General features: G+C 39.2%; 1 protein-coding gene across 3 annotated transcripts in view; it reads left to right on the top strand.

Moving 5' to 3' along the window:
• SLC4A10 (solute carrier family 4 member 10) overlaps positions 1 to 21,722 on the top strand; it is a 395,086-nt gene that overhangs the window by 308,556 nt on the left and 64,808 nt on the right. For all 3 annotated transcript variants that reach the window (XM_033231304.1, XM_033231305.1, XM_033231303.1), the window contains exons 13-14: positions 382 to 515; positions 1,251 to 1,496. In XM_033231304.1, the coding sequence (XP_033087195.1) occupies positions 382 to 515; positions 1,251 to 1,496 (380 nt within the window). The remainder of the gene's footprint in view (positions 1 to 381; positions 516 to 1,250; positions 1,497 to 21,722) is intronic.

Below are 21,722 nucleotides of genomic sequence, written 5' to 3'. Positions count from 1 at the left end.
AAGGTTCTCCACTGATGCCTTGCCCTCACCCCCCCAATCCTAAGCTAGGTTTAGGCTCAGTTCTTGTCTCACAGGAGGTCCATTTGCTATATACCTGGGCCATGTTTCTGTCCAGATGCTAATCCTGAATTTAAACCTTTTGTAAGGCAACAGAGATGTGAGATAAGAAAGTGAAGAGAACACCTCCACCTTTGCTACTATGTATTTTCTTCTTGCTGTCAGCCCCTTTAGTCATCCTCCTACCCCACATCTTGCCCAGGGTTGCTAGGCTTTTCATGGTGAAGGAGAAAGCACATATCCATGTATTTTAAATGTCTTCTCCTTAGCTACAATGGCTTCCTGTACAGCTTAGGTAATTGAACCATTTGTATCTCTACACAGAGTGCAATTGAATCTCTCTTTGGAGCATCCATGACTGGGATAGCCTATTCTCTCTTTGGTGGACAACCTCTTACCATATTAGGCAGTACAGGACCAGTTTTGGTGTTTGAAAAGATTTTGTTTAAATTTTGCAAGTAAGTGTTATGTACTTTTCAGCCCTTAGCCTCTTCCTTTTCTCTTTACTATATTTATACTTCTCCCAACATCACTTTTGAAGGTCTGTTAATAGAGACAGAATTGCCTGGTTTGATTCAGTTTATCATTTTTGCTTCATCATGGGAATAGAGGAAAAGTAAAAGATTTATGTATATTGTTATATAATATTTTTAAAAAGTAAGACTCAGTTATAAGCGCTGAGAAATCCCTTTTAATTTTGTCCCTTTAGATGTTCCCTTTAGACCAGTGGTCCCCAACCATTGTGGTGCCAGGGACTGGTTTCATGGAAGACAATTTTCCCACAAATTGGGTGGGAGAGATGGCTTTAGAATGAAGCTATTCTACCTCAGATCATCAGGCATTAGATTCTCGTAAGGAGTACACAACCTAGATCCCTCACATGCACAGTTCACAATAGGGCTTGTGCTCCTATAAGAATCTAATGTTGCCACTGATCTGACAGGAGGCAGAGCTCAGGCTGTAATGCTCACTCGCCTGCCACTCACCTCCTGCTGTGCAACCCCGTTCCTAACAGGTCACGGACAGGGGGTTGAGGACCCCTGCTTTACACAAAGTCTTGAATTTAGATACTCATGGGATGTGAAGCTTATTTACTTTCACTTCCTGAATGAGGTTTATTTTCATTTGCTTAAAATGGTAGCAAGCTGTTGAATGACCTTCTTTTCACTGTTCTTTCCTTTTCCTCCTCCCAGAGAATATGGGCTGTCATACCTATCTTTAAGAGCTAGCATTGGACTTTGGACAGCAACTCTGTGTATCATACTTGTGGCCACTGATGCTAGTTCCCTTGTCTGCTACATCACTCGGTTTACTGAAGAAGCTTTTGCTTCCCTGATTTGCATCATTTTCATTTATGAGGCCCTGGAGAAGTTGTTTGAACTCAGTGAAGCTTATCCAATCAACATGCATAATGATCTAGAACTGCTGACACAATACTCGTAAGTACCATTTCCCCTGCTGGCCTTGGGGCTTTTCTTTTTACAAATATTGCTATTGTTACAAGAAATATGAGGAAATTACTCAGCAGAGAATGTGCCTTAAGTTGATTCATGACCTAAATCCTGACTCTCAGAGTTGAACAGAATTTTAAAAGTTATTTAATCAGCCACTCATCTGATACTTGCATTGTCATTATACCATCTCTGCCAAGAGTATCTTTTTAAAGTTCTATTTGTCTAGTGTTCTCTAAAATAAGTAGATAAGGAACCAAGTCCATTTTAATATACATGAATTTTACTTTAGCAAAATATATGCTATTTGGTATTATTTCAGGGTGTTTTTAATTTACAATAATTCAAAGAAACATAGTAATGAAAATATAAGGTTTCAAATTTAGCAATAAGGTAAAATAAACTTATTGAGTCTAAATCTTACTAGATGTTTGAAAGTGTGGTAAAAACATAAATCACTGAATGAAAAATTTAATTTTGGTTTTGGCACTTGTGACATTTGTGATGGAAATACTCAGGTATTACTTGTTGAAAGTGATGTTACAGTCCAGGATTAAAGATGTGATTGGATCTATTGCTCCTTCTAGTTTTAGTATATCAACAGTCTAGAATGTCTCTCAGGCTTTGTCTGCAGACTATATGTGGCCATTAAATGGCCCCATTATTTAATCATAGAATTTTTTGTTATGTTTATATACAGTTTTTTATACTGCAAATATCTGAAACAATATGTTCTTTAGGAGACGGTTATAATCTCTGCATCAACCATCAATGATTTCCGTATAAACTGCATAGATATAGCCTTGAACCCTTTTAATATTTTTTTTTTTTTTGAGACGGAGTCTTGCTCCGTCGCCCAGGCTGGAGTGCAGTGGCCGGATCTCAGCTCATTGCAACCTCCGCCTCCCAGGTTTACGCCATTCTCCTGCCTCAGCCTCCCGAGTAGCTGGGACTACAGGCGCCCGCCACCTCGCCCAGCTAGTTTTTTTGTATTTTTTAGTAGAGACGGGGTTTCACCGGGTTAGCCAGGATGGTCTCGATCTCCTGACCTCGTGATCCGCCCGTCTCGGCCTCCCAAAGTGCTGGGATTACAGGCTTGAGCCACCGCGCCCGGCCCTTTTAATATTTTTTAATCTTTATTTACTACAAGAAGTTTAAATTGTTGAAGTCAGACCAAAATCATGCAATGTTATAATTTTGTTAAGAATGATGTAATGATATAATGTTGAAAATAATTAGAGTTTTAGTACTTTCACTTTTATTTTATATTTAGAGATAACTTTAAACCACTGACCCCCATTTTTGAATATGAAAAATCAAAGTGGAAATATAAAATAACTTTCCCAATAAAAGCAAATAGTGAGAATGTTGTAAACAGGCCTAAGAAGGGACTGAGCATAGTTGTCAGGGAAATGGGAAGGACAGTTTGATCAAAACCAGGAATAACATTGATACACGCCTTTTCATTTATCCTTATCTGAAAGAGAATCTCACTGAATTTGGATATCCTTGCTGAGATATGTAATTATCTCTGGTTGGATTTTCAAATCTACTACATACCAAGCACTATACTAGGTGCTAGGAAAACCATGGTGAATAATATTCTGTCCTCAGTGAGCTTCCAGTTTAGTAGGGAATGTAGACAAACAGACAGCATGAGGAAATGTGTGCCGTATTAAAATGTTGGTACAGAATGCTATAGCACCACATCAGGAGAGCACCTAACCCAGATTTGAGGTTCAGAAAAGCCTTCCTGGAGGAAATAGTGTAGAATTAAAATGCAGTAGAAGTTAGGAAGGTGCTAAGGAATAGGGCAGAAAAGTAGTTCAGACAAAGGGCATTCACAGGACTAGATGTAAGAGATGCATTCATGCTTTAAAATATTTGTCTAAAGTTATATAGATAGTGGTAAAACAAGAAATGAAATCTAGGTTTTATTACTGATACAATTTTCAGCACACTGATGAATACAAATAAACTCTCCAAAAGAAACCAAGTAAAACAAATAAAACAGGTAAAATCAGAACTATTCTGTTTCAAGTGACAGGAAGGCACCCATTGCCTACCCTGTCAGCTGTTCTTTGAACCTTAGTGATAGCTTCTCAGGTTTGATCTAGAAAGGAAAAAGATTGGAAAAGCAAGGTCTGAGCCCTGAACAATTTTCACAGCTTAAAAGTAGAATGAAAAAAATGCAACCAATAGGCAAAAAATAAATAAACAAATAAAAATAAGAAAGAAGCATCAGAGGAAACTATGGATAATGTCAGGTCACAGAAGGCAAGGAACAAGAAATATATCACAAAGTCTTTAGAGAGGACAGCGGGGTGGATATCAAACAGAACAAGGAAAAGCGTTTGAAAAGAGATACTTGGTAACTTTAAAAACTGGTATTGGGTTGGGAGAGGAGGCAGAATGGGAAGTCAGTTTGCAAAAAACTAACAAGGAAGTGGGTGGTAAGGAAATGGAGAAAGCTGCATAGGCCAGTTGGTGTCAAAGAAAGTGGGAAACAGAATGCCTTTTGAAGAGGGCAATGAAATAATAAGATTGATAATTTGTGACAGAGAAGAACTATGCATGTTTGAAAATGGGAGAATAGAAATCGAGGAAAGGGAGACAGCAACGATGGAGAGAGAGTAGATAAACACGGGATTGCAAGCTCCCAGGAGTCAAAACAAAATGATGAGATCAAGGGGTTAAGTAAGACAGATGCTCAGAGGGTAATGTGAAAGCTAAAATAGCTTTATGTGGCCATGATCCCCACCTGTCATGGTGATCAAAAGAGGAGTGACAGAGGTCCTGACTTTCTCCACATTTCCACCTCTGCTTTTTAGAAAGTGATCCCTCATGCTTAGGTTTTACTTCGATCAGTGTGGGCATCTAAAAACCTAATTCTTCCAAGGCTGAACATGAATGTGTGCTGATGACTGTGTTCCATTGCCCAAGTGCCCTTCTCAACCCAAATTAGGGAGATAGAAGGGATGGAAAGACTGGTTCATCCTGATAGGCATGAGGTTTTAGTGCCACCTGGCACCTGAAGTGGGTGTGTGTGACGGAAACAATGACAGTCTCATGGGAAACGGGGTCTGACTAGATGTCCTCACTGCACTGGTTCTTCACTCCAGTTGTTAAGCCTTGATTGTCTGGCTTCCAGTACCACTTACACTGTGTACATGAATCTGATCAGGTATTTCCATCACTTGCTCCTTGGAGTAGCAAAATTGATCTTTTTCTGCTATGCATAGAATGCATATATTTATTAGTGTACTTTTAGTTATGTTCATTAAAGAAAATAATACATTATTGTTAATTACTGCTATTTTAATGTATTTTATAATCTCATGCTTTTGCACAAAACATTTACTTTGTCTCATGAAGTCCATATGACACTTTTAGTGGCTTTCTTGTTACTGTGACCTTTTCACACTTAATCAGTGTCATTTATAACAATGTCCACCTAAAGTTTTCTACTTTAGATGTAGCTGGCCTCATATTTATTATAAGGTACTATGCAGGTTCATTAGAAAAATTCCTAGAAAATGTTATAGCTAGAACATAATATATCTGAGATTGCAACCTTTGCAAGCAATATGCATATAATGTACATATTTGTTTGGGTATAAGATATTTGAAAAAAGTCATCATGTTTAAGATCTGTATTTCAGATTTTTTTTAATACTTAGCCTCCTACAATCAGATTTCCTTAAATTCATAGTTTATCAACCAAATAACAAGATGTCTTTGACTTTTTAAAGACATATCTAGCTCCCCTGTCATCCTAACCTTATAATATGGTAATATACAGACCTTATATTTGAAAATATAAGCTTTTCTTTCATTGTGCCAAGATCAAGTGTCAAGATCATCTATTTATCTTTGAGAATACATACATTGCACCAGATGATTAAGCTGAATATGCCAAGTTAGCAATAAAAAACAAGTTTATGAGAATAATCTTTTCTTGGTTGCTTTGATTTTAAGAAATGGCAAAAATAGAATGAAGTGTTGTGCTTGCATAAGATGAAGTGTTTCTTTCAGGTTTGGGAATAATAAACTTTTGAAAGACAACTAGCTAAAGAAAAATTGAGAATGTATTTATTAATGTTTTGTAATCAATTGGGTCAAAGCAGTATGTAAGGTCTGATTATCTCTCTAGTTTCTAATATATATGTAGACTAGAGTGAAATAAAATATAATGATTAACAAGCTGTTGAAGGAGTGTTCTCACTAACAGGTTATGAGAATTTTTTTTGTTTGTTTTCTTTTCTTCTTTTTTGTTTCTCCAATAGCCAGCCCTCTACATAACCCAAGATAGTGATCTGTTTTGAATAAATGTTACTTACTGACTGACATACAGAAGAATATCCTCTTTCTCATCTTCTCAACTAGATTTGAACCTCCTTTAAAGTAGAAAACATGTAACAATGAGAATTTCATTCTTTTTTTTTTTTTTTTTTTTTTGAGACGGAGTCTCGCTCTGTCGCCCAGGCTGGAGTGCAGTGGCCGGATCTCAGCTCACTGCAAGCTCCGCCTCCCGGGTTTACGCCATTCTCTCGCCTCAGCCTCCCGAGTAGCTGGGACTACAGGCGCCCGCCATCTCGCCCGGCTAATTTTTTGTATTTTTTTTTAGTAGAGACGGGGTTTCACCGTGTTAGCCAGGATGGTCTCGATCTCCTGACCTCGTGATCCGCCCGTCTCGGCCTCCCAAAGTGCTGGGATTACAGGCTTGAGCCACCGCGCCCGGCCGAGAATTTCATTCTTACTGTCCCTAATTTTATCTCCCACAGTCCCAGCATACTATTGTAAATATGGTTAAGTGATACTTAATGTATACTGATTAATGGAACATGTTGCAAAATAATTGACATTATTTTGCCAATCTTGTTCTCTAAGTAAAGAAAATAGTGCTAGTTTACATTATCTTTAACAGCACTCTTAAAGATTTTAGCTAGAAGTTTGGGATAAATTTGACACATTTTGAAATTCTTAATATGCAATAAAGGTATATAAATTTGAATTGATAAAACTAATGATGACTGAAAATTTAGACAGGGTGCCAACATTGTAGAGAAATCATCTGAAAAAAAAGGCAAGAGAAACAGGAGTGCAATTTGCAGCAGAACTCCCAAGGGTGATAGATGTGGGGAGAAAGAAGATGAAACAGAGTAATCATACTGCATGAACCTTTTAGTACTCACTAGTCAAAAAATAGAGAATAAAACAGATTTAGAGAAATATCTGTTTCAACCTTTTTAAATCACATTTTTTGCTATGTATACACTTGACTGGATTTATCCAGAATTGCTTGCAACATAACATGATAATTATATTTTTAGGTGTTTATTTGTTTACCTCCACTAGATTAATCTTTTTTTTTTTTTTTTTTGAGACGGAGTCTTGCTCTGTCACCCAGGCTGGAGTGCAGTGGCCAGATCTCAGCTCACTGCAAGCTCCGCCTCCCAGGTTCATGCCATTCTCCTGCCTCAGCATCCCAAGTAGCTGGGACCACAGGCGCCCGCCACCTCGCCCGGCTAGTTTTTTGTATTTTTTAGTAGAGACGGGGTTTCACCGTGTTGGCCAGGATGGTCTTGATCTCCTGACCTCGTGATCCGCCCGTCTCAGCCTCCCAAAGTGCTGGGATTACAGGCTAGAGCCACCGCGCCCGGCCTAGATTAATCTTTCTAATGATAGATCATGGCTATTAGGCAGATCTATGTACCTACTATACCTAGCAAAGTGCTTGGCACATATTATATGAACATGTTTATTCATATTTTTACATTTCTGAAAATGCTTCTCACAACTGATGGGCACATTTCACATATTGTTTCCCCCCAAAAAGCTATATTGTTTGACATCTTAGATTCAAATAAATATAATAGTAGTCAATCAATAAATTATGATTCAATAAACTTTTAGCAGCTCCTCACCTCATTCTTGATTCTTGATCCAAACACTTGCTATACTTGTTTTCTGTTCCTGCTTTTAAAGTAAATTATTTTAATGGTAGTCTCATTTCTAGTAGCAGTAGTATCCCATATAATAATTCATTATTTACTTGTTTCATTCTCACTGTCCCTAATGAATTATGAGCCTTTTTGAACAGAATTTGTGTTTCTTTATCTTTCTACCTACAGAAAGCTAAGGGATTGGTAGATAGTAGTAAAGCTTTATTAAGTGTCTTTTGAATATGTTACTCTTCATATCTACTTTCAGATCTTAAATGGAATTATATTTCACACTTTTTTGTCAAATAGGTATAAAAAGGCAGCTATTTATATGAGAACTCAATATCAGAGGGTGAGTGCTAAACAGGTAACAGTGGTTTCTTGGTTTCTTTCTTTAAAGAAGTTAAATAGTTATGTGGCCATGTTTTGGTGAGATGTGATGAGTGTTCTCAAGGAGTTCACAGTCTTTGAAGTACTCTCCCCATTTCTCTTTGCTTCCTGAATTGATCTAGATTCAAGGATATATTCTGAAATATTTTAAGTGGAATGTAGTAATGTTTTAACTTACATTAAAATACCTCAGCACAGACACTGTGGTAATATATCGGGGGAAACCCACCACTGATACTCAACGTGAGTCCTTTTCTATTTTCCCTAAGTGTTGGCTGGTCTGAGAAATAAAGGGAAAGAGTACAAAAGAGAGAAATTTTAAAGCTGGTTGTCCGGGGGAGACATCACATGTTGGCGGGTTCTGTGAGGCCCCCTGAGCCATAAAACTAGCAAGTTTTTATTAGCAATTTTCAAAGAGGAGGGAGTGCATGAATAGGGTATGGGTCACAGAGAGCACATGCTTCAAGGGTGACCAAAGGTCACAAGGCAGGAGGTCATGGCAAGATCACAAGGTCAGGGCAAAACTAGAATCACAAATGAACTTCCATGTCCACCTGTGCATGCATTGTCATTGATAAACAAGGTTCAAGAGCAGAGAACAGGTCTGACTGGAATTTGCCAATCTGGAATTTCCTAATCCTAGCAAGCCTGGGGACACTGTAGGAGACTAGGGCATGTTTCATCCCTATCTACATCTGCATAAAGGCAGACACTCCCAGAGTGGCCATTTTATAGGCCCCACCCTAGGAAAGCATTCTTTTCCCAGGGCTGTTAATTATTAATATTCCTTACTGGGGAAAGAATTCAGCGATATTTATCTTACCCATTTTTGGTAATAAGAGAAATATGGCTCTGTCCTGCCCGCCCATAGGCAGCCAGACTTTAAGATTATCTCCCTTGTTCCCTGAGAATTGCTGTTATCCTGTTCTTAGGGTGCCAGATTTCATACTGTTCAAATACACATGCTCTACAAGCAATTTGTGCAGTGAACGCAATCATCACAGGGTCCTGAGGCGACATTCATCCTCAGTTTATGAAGATGACGGGATTAAGAGATTAAAGTAAAGACAGGCATAGGAAATCACAAGAGTATTGATTGGAGAAGGGATAAATGTCCATGAAATCTTCACAATTTATGTTCTTTTGCTCTGGCTTCAGCCGGTCCCTCTGTTCGGGGTCCCTGACTCCCCGCAACAGTAATATGTATATGTTAGGTCAAGTTACAACCATGGGCAGCTAGTATTCTGATCAGGAGTCCAAACTCTAGAAGTGGTCAGCTAGCATTAAAGCAGAGAGACTATACTCCAGAAAAGGCTACTACAAACCCCGAGACTATTAGCCATATCTCAGTCAACACTGACACTTTGCCGGATGTCAGAAATGGATTTTCATTGGCAGTATCACTGACTTGTTAATCAGTATACTGAAGTGCATTGGTAAAATTAAATGTACTCAGGATATGTGGATTGACTGTGACCTCTCTAGTTTTGCCAGAAGAGGATATAAGAATCCAGCAAGTGAATCACATAGTCTCAACTCCTAGAGATATTCTCAAGGCTTAATTCATAACTGATCCTATGTCCAGCTGTTTTTGGTGCCTGATGTCACTAAAACAATACCAGAATCCTGCTTATGGAATACTGTCACATCATCCTTGAGTAAATCTTGCATGCAAGATGAAGTCAAAGTGTCAAAAACAAAAGAGTTGGAACTTCAGTGAAGTAATGAAACAGATTGTAGGAAGTGCTTTGCCCATATTTCCCAATAAATGTTTGTTTACTATATATGTCTGTCTATGTAACTGAAAAAATAGTATACCTCATCTTTGCCTTTCCAAGACACGCTGGAGTATAATTTACCTGTAGTCTGTGACATCATCCAGCTTCTTAATATTTCTTTCAAGTGCTGGAACTTTAAAATGTCTTTAAAGCACTGTTTCTCAACCACTAACACACATACCATCATTGAAAAGCAGAATTTTAAAGAGTTTAAAGAGTTGTTTTTCACAGTAAAAAGTTCTTCCAAAAATTTCACTGGCTTTTTATATCCTTAATAACTATTCTAAATGACAAATGTAATAAATAATAAAGCCACTTGACAGAATATACAGATATACAATAGCTATGAAAAGTTGTGAACCTTTGCTCTTGTAACTCTGTTGCAATTTCAATTTCTAAAACATCAATTAAAATTAGTTCATACTTCACCAAAGTTTTAATTCCACAGAAAGTAGCATGTTTTCTTTTCAAAGTCTCTCTGAATATTCCTGTTTACATTTACTAAAATCTTCTGGGGCAGATAAGATCTATTTTATTGAACAAGTTATGACTTATGACCTCCCAGTAATCAAATGAATTATACTGAAGAGTAGAACCATTTTTTTTGTCTTCATTGTAATGCTTTTCTAAGTAGATGGTATGATCTCTTTCTTCCACTCAACTTGTTCTCACCCGTTGTTCATATTGTAGCAGGACGAGCGGCATACAACACTCCTTAGACACCGAGTTAAAGAAGGAAGGGGTTTATTTGGCCAGGGGCATCAGCAAGACTCCTGTCTCAAGAGCCAAGCTCCCCGAGTGAGCAATTCCTGTCCCTTTTAAGGGCTCACAACTCTAAGGGGGTGCATGTGAGGGGGTCATGATTGATTGAGCAAGCAGGGGGTACGTGACTGGGGGCTGCATGCACCGGTAATTAGATCGGAACAAAACGAGATAGAGATTTTCACAGTGCATTTCTATACAATGTCTGTAATCTATAGATAACAGAACCAATTAGGTCAGGGGTTGATCTTTAACTACCAGTCCCAGGGTGTGGCACCAGGCTGTCTGCCTATGGATGTCATTTCTGTCTTTTAGTTTTTACTTCTTCTTTCTTTGGAGGCAGAAATTGGGCATAAGATGATATGAGGGGTGGTCTCCTCCCTTATTCCCCCCTTTTGAGACTCACTCATTTTATTAGTGGGAGTTCTCACATTTTCACTACCCATATCTTCTTGCAAGACAGATTGATAGTGATTCATATAGTATACTTGTGCTGAAGCATTTTCATGAACTAAGGTAGTGATTAAACTTTTTATCATTTGAAGAAGTGCAGGTATCAAACAAGGGAGCAGTAGGCAGGTTCCTATTACTATTATAACTCTTATTATAAGAGTTTTAAATCCTCCTAGCGCTGGGAACCATTTTCTAACCATGGCCGTAGGATTAAATCCATGCCATACTTGCATGGGCACATGTGCCAGTTTTGTCATATCTCTAACCATGTCATCAACTACTTGCCTTTGCTTATCTATGTGTAGGCAGCAATTAGTAAGGTTAAATGTCCTACAGATCTCTCCTTCAGCTGCTAGCAAGTAGTTGAGAGCTAATCTATTTTGATAGATAGCATTTCTCATCTGAGTTTCTTGCTGGGCCAGAATAGTCAAGGCTCTACTGTTTTTATTAGTGATTATTTTTAAGACAGCTTGTAACTGTATGATTCGGTTGATCATGTAAATGGGGGCCCAGTATCCCCACAAGCCATCTTGTGCCTAAGTAGCAGGCCTGTAATATTGTATGATTCTCTCAGGGGGCCATTTATCAGTTTTTCGATTTCTTATAGCTATGCTTCTCTTTTCACGGGAAGCATAGACAAGGAAGCCCAGGAGTTTGCCTGTTTTTATGGGCAGTAAGAAGAAAGATGGTTTAATAGTGCCAATAACACAACTACCTGGCCACTGGTCAGGTAATTTGGTGTAGGCTCTATGCCCACATATCCAGTATAATCCAGTGGGGACTGTCCAGTCCCAGTGGGACTCCAGGTGGGTCCACACGGTTTGCAACTTTGGAAATTTACTAAATGGATTTCTCTCTGTGTGATTTGAACTCCACCAAGTGACTGTTTTTGTCATACCATTATACAGTTTCTGTCTCAGACAACTAAGTCATCCTATGGGGTGAGTGAATTCTTTTCCTTCTCTAGCTATGCAACATTGTCCAATAATTGAGGCTTTTAGGGCCCAGAAATTATCAGGGTGATTCTTTTGAGCCGGGAAGTCATCAGGAACTGGGTCTGTAGGTACCAATTCTCAGGCTTCCCATGGCCATTGATCTCCTATTACAGTTCCTCTACATACATAACATGAAGTGACATTGAGAGACTGGGCTACATGCTCGGCTAATTGCAGAAACAAGTTTTTTGTTTTTCCTGTAATTTCTGGTACTGGCACTTTTAGTTTATCACAGAAGGTTTGAAATACTGGCTCAGGAGAGCATTTATAAACTTTTTCTCAATCCATGATATTTACTTGAAGATCCAGTCTAACTCCATCAATTTTTAGGGTTACACGTTCCCCCTTTTTTTCCAGTGAGGAGCAAGGGGATTGGTTATTACTAGCTCTAAGGGGCTACATTGTCCCTTAGTACAGGAAGGGCCATTTTTTTCCTTTCTGAAAGTGGACTGGATCCTTTTTTTTTTTTTTTTTAATCCAAGTGGCCTAAATGACACAAGGCCAGTATTTACATTTATTTCCACATAGTCCTAATTTGTGACAGATGTAGTTATTTTCTGCCATATAGCCTCTTTTCTAATTAAGAGAACTACACTTTATTCCTAACTTATTACTATTAATGACAGCACAGGAATCAAATTTTAAGGTGACTTATTTGGGCGCGCTTTTTTTTTTCTGTTTTGGCTAACACTTTACTCGTATTGCTTATGAGTCCCTACCAGTCTTCAGTTCTTAATCTTATTTTTAAAACTGTGGTCATGGGAGGCTCAGATGGCTCATAACACACATCAGGTTGGTCATTTGCTGGGCTACATACCTTGTATAGAATAACATTATACAAACAAGTTCATTCTAGAGTTCTAGTACATTTATAATAACCATAAAATAATAGGACCATAGCAACCTTTTGTCCTACCTCAGTGACTTGATGTATACATTGGGAACAGCCCTCAGTCTGAGGAAGGTCAGTTGAAGTCCTTACTGTGCAAGTCCAGATTTTAAGGAAAATGAGTCCTGCAATGAGTTGCCTCATGCTTCAGCTCCGAGACCATCCTTAAACATCAGTAGACTGTAAGCAGTGCGTGGACCAGTCAGTTTCTGGGTGTGACTGGAACAGGGCTTGTCATCTTCTTCAGAGTCACTTTGCAGGGGTTGGTGAAGTTGCTTCTGTCCACACACTGCTTACAGTCTACTGATGTTTAAGGATGGTCTCGGAGGTTGGGCCTGCTAGAATAAACTGAGTCCAACACCTCTACACAGTTATGTTCAACTGGGCAGTCTGATACTGGGAGCAAGGTGGTGGGGTTTAGGATATTGCAAATTTCAGTGGTTATGTGGAAATTTTCACATAGTAAGCTTTGGTACTTGGCTAATCTAGCATTTGTTAACCAATGATGTCCTTTGATATTTATTAAAGTTACCACAGCATAGGGGGCCTTTATATTCAGGTTTTGCCTAAGGGTTAGTTTATCTGCTTCTTGTGCTAACAGGGCCTTTGCTGCTAGGGCCCTTAGACCTAGGGGCCAGCCTTTGAAAACCTTGTCTAGTTGTTTTGAGAGACAGGCCACTGGCCTTGGCCAGGGCCCCACAATCTGGATTAAAACTCCAACATACATTTTTTCTCTTTCTGACACATAGAATGTAAAGAGTTTTGTCAGGTCAGGTAGCCTCAGGGCTCAGGCCGACATGAGTTTTGCTTTTAACTCATGAAAAGCTCGTTGCTGTTGGTTGTAAGAGATGTAATTTATCTAATCTACATTTTTATTAACTGTCACCTACTAAAATGTTGACTCAAATCCTGCAGCTATTTGATTTCAAGCTTTAAATTGATCTGGTATTCCTCATGGGACTCCAATTACGTCTAAATAGACATGAGAGTCGAAAGACCCATAAGGGGCTTCTCTTGCTTTATGATGTCTTATTATTTTTTTCCTTCTAGTTGATGAAATGCCAGGGTGAGAGGGTTAGCCAGTTGGACTAAAGTACAAGTACCCCTCCAGTTATTCAGCAGAGTGTCCAGTAAAGGTCCACCACAATACCACCACATATCCACTCAGGGGTGAACAAGGGCTGACCGATTGATAAGCTCTTGAAAATTCTTAAGCTCACTACATCCTTTCAGGTCTCCAAGAAATTCTAAGTTTCCCCCCTGTCATGGGAGACATGAAGTGAATTTAGTGTTGGGAGATGGAAGCTGTATGGCCCTTGGGGGCTGAACAACAGGGTGCTGGACTTTGGGATATAGCAGAGAGAGAGCTTGGCACAACATATTACTCCAGGCTGTAGAATCCTGAAAAGAGCTACCATGCAGCCTACGCCTTGTCGACTGGAAGACCACCTTAGTGGAAGGGGGACAATCTGGGCCTCTGGCCTGCCATGTGCACAAGCATAACAATTGCTTTTGTTTAATGTGCAGATGGAATATTTGATCTATTTTAACCAGGCATTTGCATCTTGGTATCCTGTCTTAATTGCTAATATTTGTTTTAAGTCTTTAACTTCTATGATCCTCTAGTAAAATGAATGTATGGTTTTAGGGAAATTACAAAAACTGGACCGGTTAGGGCAATCCATCCTTACTCTTTAGTGGTCCACAGAATGTTGGACCAACTATGGCATGAAAGCTCTACATCAGGGGGCAACACTCCTGGTTGGCACTGGGGTCTTTATCAAAATCTCCCTAGATTAAATGGTCCTAGTTTACTAATGCCTAGTCTGAGGAGAGTCAGGAGGGACAGAAGTACTTTTCTGAAGTAGGAAGCTGTCTTTGACTTGGCAAGTCCTCACAGGGTATAACAAGGCAAGCATTAAATGCAATAGTTTGAGGTGAAATTGACTTGGTTATATTAATAACTAGATGGTCAGCAATAGAACGAGGAAAGAAGAAAGAGTAATAGAATAGATTAAAAGAGTTAAATTTTTCTTAGCTTTAGTTTGGTAGGGTTTTCCCCTGGGACCATGGCCCACAACGCTGGAGGGGGTGGTGCTTTCTTGACTCAGGTATGATGAGTCCATCTTTTTTTTTTTTTTGCTCTATGAACAGCAGTCTTGGTGGTTAGCAGCACAAGGTAGGGTCCTTCCCAGGCTGGCTCGAGTTTTTCTTCTTTCCACTTTTTGATAAGAACGTGATCTTCAGGCTGGTGCTGGTTTACCAGAAATTCTAGCGGTGATACATGTGCTGAAAGGACTCCTAGTTTTTTGTTTTTTTGTTTTTTGTTTTGTTTTGTTTTGTTTTTGCGAGAAAGGAAAGTGGAAGATAAACCAAGTATACAATTTTTAAGAAATTGACCTTTTGTTTTAAATGTGGGAACCTTGGCAGTGGACTTTATAGTCCTTAGTGCCTTTTTACTGAGAAATTTCCTTTAGCAGCTATTTTTATTAGTTTTTAAACCAAAGAAAGCCAAATACCATTTTACATTTAGCAATGCTTCTCTTATGATTTTTATACCAGATAAGCTAAATTTTATCATTATATTAGTGTGTTATTAATGTTAAACCTAATTTTAATAAAACCTTGTAGACATATTTATCTAATTTTTAATGTTTGACCATAAGGTAAAATTTTATAGACTCTTTTTGACCTTTTATAATATTTGCTAAAGAGCAGGTTGGTGCTTTAAGAAAAACCTGTTATGATTTTACTTTAATGTCTAGTTCACAGAGAAACTGGATGATACTTCTTTAACTTTAGCTAATATGTTTACACATAGAATTTTCTTTACAATTAACGTTTTAAAACTTGCTTAAACCTGAAAAACAATATTTTTTTAAACTTTTTAATGTAGGTAAAAGTGTACATTCTTATGCCTCCTTATAATCTTTTTACCAAAGGTATATTTTACTTTTCTTATACACCTTGCACATAAACTGTTTTTTTTTTCCCAATAGTTTTACATTCAGGAGGCCTAGTTACTTTTAAATTATACAACTTTTTTTGCATAAAATCTTTTTTTAACACACTTTTTTCATAACCTTTTTTTTCTTTCATGACTTTTACAGGCAATTTTTCGACATACCTTAACTTTCTGACTTATTACAAACATTTCTTTCTTTAAACAACCAAGTAATTTATTTCAGGACAAGAATTTACCATATAACACTCTTTTTATATAAATTCAGTTGCCCCTTTTTTTCTTTTTTTTTTTTTTTTTTCTTTTTTGGGAAGATGATAACCATTATTTTCCAAAGCAAACCTTTTTTTTATGTCTGTGGACTAGACTATCTAAGGCCACAAGATTAGAAGTTACTATAATACATATTACACCGTTAACTTTTAGCAAACTTTACTTTTGTTGAAAACCTTGTAAGTTTGGGATTTTAATTATCTTTTGCTATTAATAAGACCTTGTTTTGTCCAAATTAGAATTGGTATGATGGCTTTTAAAGGAATAGAGTACACTTTTTTTTTTCTTAACTACTTGTACTCTCTTGTTTTCTTTCTCCCTTTGACTTTGTCTCTCTCTCTTTGACTTTCCTTTTGCCTCTGTCTCTTCCTCTCTCTCTCTGCCTCTGTCTTTCTCTCTCTCCTTGACTCCCTCTTTGTCTGTCTCTTCGTCTCTCTCTTTGCTTCTTTTCCTCTCTCTTTCCTTTCTCTCGCTCTGCTGGTCTTTTCTTGCCTCTGCCAGCCGCTTATGCTGTTATTCTCTCAACCACTGTGTGTTGGGGGCGGGGGGCTGTAACACCAGCTGTAACAAGGTATCTATGTACAGGAACTGGTCTGGGTTCTCTGGCTTACATGTTACCTTGTGCCATACCTTTGAAACAAGGGACTTGTCCAGGCTTCCTTCTAAGGGCCAACCTATCTCTAATGCTGGCCAGTCTATCTTACACAAAGTTTTAAGTTTTCCTGGTGTCATAGTACTCCATAGTCTCCCTTAAATCCTTTTTTTGAAATTTTTCAACATAGTTCCTAGTGGGGTGGGCTTACTTTGTGCCTCACCAATGTTTCCTCTAGACAAAACATCATGCTCACACCACACGCATACCACAAAACAAAGAACGGATAAAAAGGGCACACACACACTTTTGTAGTTTACACCAAACCAAAATCAAAACCAAAATCAGAGTATCCAGAAATCCAAGCCAGGTCAAAACCAAAACCAAAGTATCCAACAATCCAAGTCAAGTCAAAAACAAAAACCAAAGTGCCAGTACAGGCACACTGTGGGTGATCAGGCCACGCTTCCACTCAAATGGAGCAGGCAAGTTCTCAAGACCAATCCCGTCAAGCAATTTAAACCAAGTCAAAACCAAAACCAAAGTGCCGATAAAGGCATGCCATGGATGATCAGGTCACGCTTCCACTCAAATGGAGTGGGCAAGTTCCCAAGACTGGTCCTGTCAAGCAATTCAAACATATCAAAACCAAAACCAAAGTGCCAATAAAGGCACGCCATGGGTGATCAGGCCATGCTTCCACTCAAACGGAGTGGGCAAGTTTCAAAGACTAGTCTTACCAAGTTTGAGATGTCCAGACTCCAAGTGCCCGTTCCTTCCCAGTGTTCAGCCACTGTGTTGATCGTCCACGGGGGCCTGCACACACTGCTCTGGTGAGGCGTCCCACCAGGGCAAATGCCTACCGGGAGCGCTCTCAGGATCCGCCTTGCTCGGGCTGGTCGGAGTCCCTCGCGGGATGTTCCACAGGGCAGGCTTAAGCCGCCTAAGGAACTGCCTCAACCATCCACCATTCACCTCGCTTCCCAGTCAGGGAACCAAGAAATGTAGGACGAGCGGCAGACAACACTCCTTAGACACCGAGTTAAAGAAGGAAGGGTTTTATTTGGCCAGGGGCATCGGCAAGACTCCTGTCTCAAGAGCCAAGCTCCCCGAGTAAGCAATTCCTGTCCCTTTTAAGGGCTCACAACTCTAAGGGGGTGCATGTGAGGTGGTCGTGATTGATTGAGCAAGCAGGGGGTACGTGACTGAGGGCTGCATGCACCGGTAATTAGATCGGAACAAAACGAGATAGGGATTTTCACAGTGCATTTCTATACAATGTCTATATCTATAAATAACAGAACCAATTAGGTCAGGGGTTGATCTTTAACTACCAGACCCAGGGTGGGGTGCCAGGCTGTCTGCCTATGGATTTCATTTCTGCCTTTTAGTTTTTACTTCTTCTTTCTTTGGAGGCAGGAATTGGGCATAAGATAATATGAGGGGTGGTCTCCTCCCTTAATATTATTGTGGGTTCTTTATGAGATTAATGTAATGCTGGTCTTGATACTTTGTATATGATTTGATAATTTTACACAGGATATCTGCCACTTCTATTGGATAATTTTGAGTAAATTATTCTTGTTCACATAAAATGTTGATACATTAGTCATCATTCATCTCTACTCTGCTGGATGATGTGTCATTGGTACATACTTTATCACATTAGTCATGCTAAATGAATGCTTAGAGACATTGCTAATGGAAGTGGAAGGAACATTTCCCTTTAACTATATAAATTAATATGTTAATTGCTCTGAACACTGTTCTTACTAGGTATGTATAGACCTAGCCAAATTCGGTCAGCTCAGCACATTTTTCTACTTATATATGCAGTAACATATATGCAAATATGTTATAGGTTGAAATGTGCCCCTCCCAAATTTCTGTGTTGAGGCTCTAACCCTCAGTACTTCAGAATGTGGCTCTTGAGACAGGAGCCTTGCCGATGCCCATGGCCGAATAAACCCTTTCGTTCTTTAAGTTGGTGTCTGAGGAGTTTTGTCTGCCACTCCTCCTGCTACATTTCTTGGTTCCCTGACCGAGAAGCAAGGTGAATGGCAGATGGTTGAGGCAGCTCCTTAGGTGGCTTAAGCCTGCCCTGTGGAACATCCCTGCAGGGGACTCCGACCAGCCCGAGCAACACGGGTCCTGAGAGCGTTCAGCTTATGCATTTTACATTTATTATTTAACATGAGGGAAAATATCAAGTGAAGAAGTGTAAATACAACTCTGAAAAAGAAAAGTTTAATTTATGAAAACATTCTGTGGTCATAGCTCTCAGTTTTAGGCAAGGCAGTTTTTATATAACACCCCCCAGAAGAAAAACTATCATTATTAATTCTTTGTCTACAAGACTGTTTAAATATTATGAGAAGGGTCCCGAAATATGTTCTGTAAAGAAATACTCATGGCCATGCTCAAAGAGGTTTGTGTCCAGGCCAGTCCTTCTGCTTCAACTCCCCCTACTATAATATATCACTTCTCTCTTCATTACAAATGTGGCTGGTATATTCACCATCTATAAAACTTGTTCTAAAGATGATCAGTAGGAGGCTAATTTTATCTCCTCCCCAAATTTTGCATTTTAATATCTAAATGAATGAAGTACTCATGATAGTTTTTTTTTTTTTTCAATTATAAAAGCAGGTTTTGGGGAGCTAGCAGGAATATTTCTCCTCATTCTGAAATGATATGACTCAATGTTATAGGCTGAATTGTGCCCCTCTCAAATTTCTGTGTTGAGGTTCTAACCCTCAGTACCTCAGAATGTGACTGTATTTAGAGACAGGACTTTTAATAAGATGATTAAAATTAAATGAAGTCATATTGATAGTAACAGAAAGCAGAGAAATTCTAGGCAGACAGGGGTGAGTCCCTGGCAAACTCCACCTTCAAGCGGAAAAGCCTGAAACGCACAGCCCGAAGTGGGAACTTCCATCCATGTGTGCCTCTCTCTCCTGACTGGTTCGTTCTGAATAATATCTTTTTTACCAATCAAATGTTGCCTTTTCCAAAACTACCTATGACCCACCCCACACGTTATCCTGTGCCTATAAACACCCCAGACTCAGCCAGTAGAGAGGATAAGTGGCTAGACATCAGAGAGAGGCAACTTGACTTCAGAGACAGTGACTGGATGTTGGAAAGAGGCAACCTGACTTCAGAGGAGAGAGGCAGAGAGGCACCTTGACTTCAGGGGAGAACAACCTGCCTTTCCTGTTCCCCTTTCATCTCCCTGTCTGCTAAAAGCCTCTTTCAGTGCTCAATAAAATTATTTGCATTCACTATCCTTCCATTTGTCCATGTTACCTCATTCCTCTTGGGCACCAGCCAAGATTTCATGACATGCCAAGTGAATTACAAGACTTGACCTGAGTTTTGAATGAAACTTTTCAAAACTTTTGTACCTGATAATTCAAAATTTTGGTACTCAAAGAGGCCATCACACTGGCCCACTGCTCTCACTGATAGAGAGCAGCCTCCCCATACAAAGAGGCAAAGGACACACTAGCTGATAACACACTGCTGTCTGTGAATGGTGGAGATAAGAGAGCATTGTAACATGCCCTCTGGGGCCTTGAGATCACAGGCACCCCCACCTGGATGCTGCCACAGAGCATACACAGAGTTTCTTCTTGCAGGCACTAAAGCAACCAGCCGGTTCCTGCACTTGCTTGCTCTGGTTCCCACACTCATTCACTCATGCACTCCTTCCTGCAAGGGTTGAGCTTGGTGGGCTGAGTAAATGAGGCACGTGTGTTGCAAGTCCTATGAAGGGGTCAAGAAAATATCCTGCTTCAATTGGAGAGAGGGGTCCTAATCTAATCTTTTTGGTGTCATTATAAGAAGAGAAAATTTGGACACACAAAGAGACACTAGGAATGTACATTTAATTATAGTTGACCTAAGTGCTATTGTATAAAGGTATAGGATGCCAAAAGAGTGAGAAATATTTCCAGACTTATAGAAGAGACCATGTGAGGACACAGCAAGGGGGTGGCCATCTGTAAGCTAAGTAGAGAGGCCTCAGAGAAAACCAACCCTGTTGGCACCTTGATCTTGGACTTCCAATTTCCAGAATTGTGAGAAAATAAATTTTGGTTTTTAGGCCAGCCAGTCTGTGGTATTTTGTTGTGGCAGGCATAGCAAACTAATAAATTGAATAAATGCTTATATTTTAGTCCTGTTTATGTTTGAAGTTATGGGCAAACTCGTGCAACTGTTTCCCCCTCAGTAAATGACAATCACATCCTTTCAGCTGCTCAGACTAAAACATCATGGATTTATTCTTGTCTATTCCCTTTCTCACATATCCAGATTTCCTAGCAAATTCTCTATATAGAATACAAACACTTTTCTTTACCCTCTCTACTTCTATAATCTCTTGTCTAGATTATTGCAATTGCCTTCTAACTGGTATCTTTAATTTTATGCATACTCTTCCACAGACTGTTCTCTATGACACAGCAAGAATTATTCCTTCAAAACTCAAGTCAGGTCATGTCACTCTGCTTCTCAAAGCCCACTGATGGCTTCTTGTGACCTTTAAGGTGTTGCTTCGTCTGTTCCCCAGTGCCTCTCTGCTCTCTCCTCCTGCGGCTTTGCCCTTCTGCTCCAGCCACACCAATATGATCTCCTGGCCCTTCTGTAAACACATTTGGCATGTTTCTGCCTCTAGCCCTTCACACTGTCTTTTTTAAAATGTTTTGTGGCCTAGAATTCCTCTCCCAGATATTTATGTGGCTTCCTTTACTTCCTTCAAAATCACCTACTTGAGAACTTTCTATGAAATGTTCAACTCCCTTCTCTCTCTCTCTCTCACCTACCATATATAATTTACTTATCTTTTTAAAGTAAAAATTATTAAAGGATCATTTATATACAATAATATTCACCCCTTTGAAGTATGCCCTTAAATGAGTTTTGGCAAATAAATATCATCATAATCAATGTATAGTACATTTCCCAAAAATGTTTCCTTGTGCCCCTTTGCAGTCAATCTTTCGTCCCCACCTCCTGGCAACCACTGATACGACTTACATCTCTGAAGTTTTCCCTTTCCTAGAATTTTACATAAATGGAACCACAGAGTATGCCTGCCTTCTTTCACTTGCCATAATGCTTTTGAGATTCACTGATTTTGTTGCATGTATCAATTTATTCCTTTTTACT

This window comes from Trachypithecus francoisi, unplaced genomic scaffold (assembly GCF_009764315.1).
Source record: "Trachypithecus francoisi isolate TF-2019V2 unplaced genomic scaffold, Tfra_2.0 Lachesis_group13, whole genome shotgun sequence".
Taxonomy (NCBI): domain Eukaryota; kingdom Metazoa; phylum Chordata; class Mammalia; order Primates; family Cercopithecidae; genus Trachypithecus; species Trachypithecus francoisi.
Note: the sequence above shows the minus strand (reverse complement) of the source record. Positions and strands in the feature narration are given on the sequence as shown.